The sequence below is a fragment of the Rhinopithecus bieti genome, unplaced genomic scaffold (assembly GCF_001698545.2).
Source record: "Rhinopithecus bieti isolate Rb0 unplaced genomic scaffold, ASM169854v2 scaffold_42745, whole genome shotgun sequence".
Lineage (NCBI taxonomy): Eukaryota > Metazoa > Chordata > Mammalia > Primates > Cercopithecidae > Rhinopithecus > Rhinopithecus bieti.
Genome location: NW_016819184.1, coordinates 1,679,663 through 1,685,662, shown reverse-complemented (window position 1 = coordinate 1,685,662; position 6,000 = coordinate 1,679,663). Strand labels below are relative to the sequence as shown.

Sequence of the window (6,000 nt, the reverse complement as noted above, 5' to 3'; positions counted from 1 at the left end):
CTACAAAGAGGTACAGAACAATTCCAGGCAAACTACGAACATGCCCCAGCCTGGAGGACAGGCATGGGGTGAGGTAGCCCACAGGCAGGAAGCCGCCCTTAAGCTGAGCTCAGGACTGGATGCAATGATCTTGGTGGGGCCGGAGTGAAAGTTTCAGGCAGCGAAAACAGCAGGGAGTGTGTGTTGGTTGGGGATGCCTGCCAAAGGGAGGCAGGAGACAGTGGGTACAGTTGAGTAAGAAAGCCCAGGAGAGGCTTGGGGACCAGATCGCACAGGCCCTGGGAGGCGAAAAAGTAAAAACAGCTTCTATTTATTGGGAATGTCCTATCACACGGAAATTCACTTGGAAACTGAAGCTCAGAGAAGTTACCATGCCATGGTGGGAATGGGTGGGTATTTGTTCTCAAATGTAGTCAGCCCAGGGCAATGGGCAGTATTTGTCAGCTCCCTCCCTCCCCACCATACAAAGTGAAGGAGGGTTGTGTAGAAGTGGTGTTCATCTATTAAACACAGCGGTAGCCCTTGAATGGGCTAATCCGTCAACAGCCCTGTAAAATGAAAACCACTTTTAGCGTGCGCTTGAAATACTGTACTTACCAGGGTGAGAAAAGGTGCTGACATGCTTCAGCAAGATTTCTGGTTAGAACTGAACTCTGAAGGATTTTTCTACTAAACAAAATATTCCACTCCACAGGCATATGGCTGGATACAATTTTTCTCTATGTGAGGTTCATAATTACTACTAAGTCTGAAGTGTTAGAACAACTTGATCATAGCAACATTCCTACTAAAGGTTTTGAAGTTGGCCTACCTGGAAGGAAGCATTTATGCCTCACACCTTCCAAAGTGCCTCCGCTAAGAGCCGCTCTTCCTTGAATACCCTCCCCCATTCTGCTCTGGCACAATCCCCGTACTCTTTGCAGCCCTGTGAAGCCCTTAGATGTCCCCTCCCTGCCCTTCTATTCCCTCCCTCAAGCAGAATGTCATTCTCCCTTATGATCATGGACGATGCTGTTATACTATCATGGCAGCCAATACAGCACAAGTCAGTACCACTGATTTCTGCATTCATTCAGTAAACATTCATGTCACATGGCTCCCCGCCAGACACTGGGGAGACAAGTGTGGAGATGGGGGGTGCACTGACCACACAGGGCACTTGCTGGGGGACAGCTACCGTCTGGTGTGCTGTCCTCACCTGCACCTGGCAAAGTGGGTAAATGGGGAGTCCGGACAGGTGACTTGGGAGATGGGGGGCTATTCTCTGATTTGGGGAACACAGAGAGGACAGGTGACAAACTGGAAAGTAAATGGAGATGAACAAGTTATATCTACAGGCCTGAAGCTGGAGAAGGATGTCTAAGCTTCAAAGGAGATTTTGGAGGCAGCAGCTCACAAGGAAGTGATCCTGAAATCGTGGCTGAAGGGCTGAGTGCTCAGTCCCTCCAAGCACGATGGTGCTTTTCAGAGTACTGGTGTCACTTCCTATACCGGGTGGTATCGGGCTGCCAGACAGAGTCAGAAAGAGAACAGGCAGGAGCAGAATCAGTAAACCTCTGGAGCTTTCAATGACAGGGAAGCCGGAGAAGATGAGGAGCCAGGTTGAGGTCATGACGCGCCACAGCCCGGGACCCTGAGATTCTGCGGGTGAATGTCTCAGGTGAGAGCAGTCCTAGTTAGAAAAGTATTCCCGAGAGACAAAGGCAAGCCACGAGTCACTCCTTACAGAAAGTCACTCTTGGTCCCTAAAGATGTGCTCACAAGTCATTCTCCAAAGCACTTTATTTTCAGAAAGGAGAGGACACCAAAAATAGGACTGGCCTGTGCAGATGTGCAGTCGCCTCAACATGGGGACCAAATGCCCCGGGCCTAGTCATTGGAGACAGGTCTTAAAAGCTCCATTCATCAGTGCGCTCGCCCTCTCATTCATGTTTACCAAGTGCCGGCTCAGCGCTGGCACAGACGAGCGTAGATGTTCCTGCCATCATGCCCTGGAGGACACAGGCAAACATTTAAACAATGACACAGTGTGGCAAGGGTCACAGTTAAGGCTGCTGTAGGGTGGCTGTGGGTGATGATAGACCTCAAGGCTTCATTCCGCAAAGCTGAGAGCAAAGCATGGTCCAAACTCCTTCCCAAAGCCCCCAGTGCTCAACTGTTCTCAGTCCAGGAGCCCAGCAGTGCTCCCAGTGGAGTTTACGAGGCCAATTTAGACCCAGCAAATCCAAAGTTTTCTTCCCTTAAGCAGATTGACAGTCTTACTTACAGAATTCACTTGTAATTTATGACAAAAACTGTACTAGAACTTATCACAAAACTAACTTTATTATATTTTTCCCAGTTCGATTTTTCTTGTTAAACATCTTCACTGTCCCGGTGACTTCTGGTTCTTATTTTCTTGACACACACAATGTCCTCAGCCTGTGTGGGAAGAAATAAAAAAGAACTCTTAAGTAATTTAAACACCCATTTTTGTAATCGACCTCCTCTGCAAAACCTCAAAGGCTTACTAGGTATTATCTGGTCCTTAGTTGTAGAAAATGAATGTTGAGGCTAGAAATAAGTTTTAAAATATATTCCATTAACGTTGTTTTTCTTGACTTGAACTGCTTTTATTATGCAATTTTTTTACACTTAAATAATGTGATCTTTTCATACAAAAGTTCCAAATGCATTTTAAGCGAATACATAATAAAACAAAATTTCTTCATCAATGCACACATTTTCACAAACTAAAAAATGTCACTCAGAAAAAGTGAATCCAACCAGGACTAAGTCTTTTGGGTCTTCTAAACCAAGCAGCTCCCATAGACAGAACTATCCCCAACTTGCATGTAGGGGACCTGCCTTGGCCTTCACTCTTACAGGAGTTCTCACCTCTTGGCTAAGGGGGAGGGACCATGGTGAAAAGCATGGCTATAAGCTTCTTACTGGAAAAAATCTGTTATATATGCATTTTCCAGGACTACCGACACCCACCGAAGAACTCGGCAATAGAGGAGCATGTATGTGCTGGGCGTCTCCTGGGTGCTTGTGTGTGAGAAGAGGCTGGAGCGCCCCTGGCAGGACACACCGGGCCTGGCTCAGCCCTGGGCCTGGCTGCTCTGTGTTCAGGAACCATCCTAGTTAAAAGATTTGCTTTCACCCTTCTTTTCTTTCATTCTGATGGAGCAGCACCTTCCAGACTGTGAATCTGGTGAGCGCCTAGAGCCTGTGTTTTATTGTAAGACTGGACGGGTGACGGTGCTCACCCACATCAGCTGTTGCATCCCTGGTGTCCCTGTGGTCTCTAGGACCTTGTCTGGCACTGTCAGATGTCTTCTGCTTCCAGCCTGCCCCAGAAGTAGTCTCTGACTTAGGACACCTGTGTGGGCATCAGTGTCCTTGTTGAGCCTCCCCTCTTCCCTCTCTGGAACAGTCTATGGGTATCTCCCCACTAGGACTTTCTGCCCACCATCCAGACACACAAGCCCTCCGCCTCCACTGGCTGCCTGGCTATGCAGCAGGTATTGGGGAATCTTTCCTCTTCTTGGCAGTTGAAGCTTCCTAATTTGTGCTGAAGGTCTGTCTGGACAGCTGTACTTGCCAGAATTCTGTATCTGAAGAGGTTATTGCTATATCAGTTTCATTTGCTGAACTCAGAATATGGTAGTTTTAGGTCCAAATTTTGTGTGTGCTAAGAATTAAATTTATACCACTCACAAACAGGGAGCAATTCAACCTATTTTTATTTTAGCTAAACCAAGTATTCCCCAGAAGAACACTAATGGAATCTAATCATTCTTATCGATTTGTCCACATGCTTGTAATTATGTGTGGCTAAACTTGATGTGATTTCAGTAGCACTTAAAGTTCATTAGCTTAGATAGTCTCTGGCTGGAGGAGGGTTGGAGGGCAGAAGCACTCCCCACTGATCAGGAATTCTCACATAGTCAGCGTGTGTCTCAGGGCCACCCCAACCTCTGTTCCTTCTACCTTTCCAAAGAATTCCTTGGACATTTTTCTGTTTCAATAGTTTTTTTTTTTTTTTTTTTTTTTGGGAAAAGAACTTTTCTGTTTCAATAGGTGTTTTTGAACTACAGAAAGGCTGAAGACATCTACCTGCAATTGTATCATGAGGTACATCATAAGCAGTCAATTAGCCACTAGACAAATTCCTTTTCTTTCTGAAGAAAGTCTTCATAATGTGAATTTGCTATTTGAAGTGGAATCCCCAAAGCAGACACAACAAAATATAACTAAAATGACAAAATGTATGTCTTAGGATAATGCTCCTTCCATGAATGTAACTGGGAGCTGGCAGAGTGCTGTTGAAAATAATGCTTTTTGTTTGCCTTTGCAACCTTGGGCAAAACATACATCAAGGCCGGGCGCGGTGGCTCAAGCCTGTAATCCCAGCACTTTGGGAGGCCAAGACGGGCGGATCACGAGGTCAGGAGATCGAGACCATCCTAGCTCACACGGTGAAACCCCATCTCTACTAAAAAATACAAAAAATTAGCCGGGCGAGGTGGCGGGCGCCTGTAGTCCCAGCTACTTGGGAGGCTGAGGCAGGAGAATGCCGTGAACCCGGGAGGCGGAGCTTGCAGTGAGCCAAGATCGCACCACTGCACTCCAGCCCAGGCGACAGAGCAAGACTCCGTCTCAAAAACAAAACAAAACAAAACAAAAAAAACCATACATCAAAACAGTCTCTTTTAAAAACGGAAAACAGTAAATGGCTTACCTTCTTTGGATTTTCTGCACACCTCTTGACACTCCGCGTTACTCTCTGCACAGATTCGCTCTCCAAAGTGCTTGCTGCAGACTGGCTTTTCGTCTTTCTGGATCTCAAACACATGGAGTCTGAATTTCCTGCTTCTCCTTTCCCTTCCTGATTCTGCATGAGAACCCCCGCGCTCTTCTGCCCTCCGCTTTCCTCTGCCACCTTAGGCTGGGAGCTCTTATTCTGTCTCACAGACCTCAAGCACCTTTTGTTTTCACTGACTTTGCCTCTAGGTACAGGTTTCCGGGCTCCATCATCTGGATTCTGAATGCCCATCTCTGGGGAGGTCTTCATGGGCTTCATTTCGTTTCTGTTTATTTCTATTCTTTCTGCTAACACCAGGACCTCAGTTATTTGCTGTTCTACATCAGTCTTATTTTGGCGTCTGGAGCGCAGGGATATTCCCTAAAGAAATGAGAAGACATCCACAGAATTCCAATAATTAGTAAAACAAACTTCAAAATTCAACAGGGAGAACAATCAACAACAGTAAACTAAAAGGAGAAACCATTTGAAAATTACACACTGATGAATTTTCTAAGAAACCTGTCATCTAAGATAGTCAAGGTAATGCCTTGGTACTTTGTTCCTATGGAGAAATGACCGTCTCTGCTGACAAATTATAAATAAGGCATTCAGGATAAATTTCAGTAACAATGCCTAATAAGACATGTATCAAATCTAATTTTTACAGTTTATAGAAAGAAGCTCCATTATTCATTCATTTACAGAGAGTAAATGAATTCCTATTCCTTTAACCATCACTGCTAAGGCAGAATAGGAAATTACCATTTCTGGAGTTCCCCCAAACTTCTCTGGATGCAGTAGGAACCTCTCTTAACAGTCCAGACAGTTTCCCCCTTCTCAAGAATACACACTCCCTATTGATATTGTTCTGATAGTTAAAATAGTGACATAGATATTATTTTTAACCCAGTCCTGGTCTTGGTGAAAGTATCTGGAATATAGAACTGAACGACCCACCTATCCTCTGATCAATTTTTCAAACATTTGAAGATGAACATTACTCATTTGGCTCTTGAGAAACTCTTCTAAGTTTGCATTAATCATTTTATCATTTTTGACTAGTTCTTTTCCCAAATTAGTCTGTTCCCTCTATAGGTCCCAAGAAGATTCTTTACCATGGCCTGCAGTTATTCACTGTGTTAAATGGAACCCGTTTGGGAAATGATAACCACTTACGTCAGGTTACATGCAAAGTATAACACAGAAAC

At 45.0% G+C, this 6,000-nt stretch overlaps 1 protein-coding gene across 2 annotated transcripts in view; it reads right to left on the bottom strand.

Moving 5' to 3' along the window:
- Positions 1 to 1,764: 1,764 nt before the first annotated feature.
- The window catches only part of MKI67 (marker of proliferation Ki-67), a 29,198-nt gene continuing 24,962 nt past the window's right edge, over positions 1,765 to 6,000 (bottom strand). For both annotated transcript variants that reach the window (XM_017858698.1, XM_017858697.1), the window contains 2 exons: positions 4,727 to 5,170; positions 1,765 to 2,421 (listed from right to left, as the gene is read on the bottom strand). In XM_017858698.1, the coding sequence (XP_017714187.1) occupies positions 2,356 to 2,421; positions 4,727 to 5,170 (510 nt within the window). In that variant the 3' untranslated portion in view covers positions 1,765 to 2,355. The remainder of the gene's footprint in view (positions 2,422 to 4,726; positions 5,171 to 6,000) is intronic.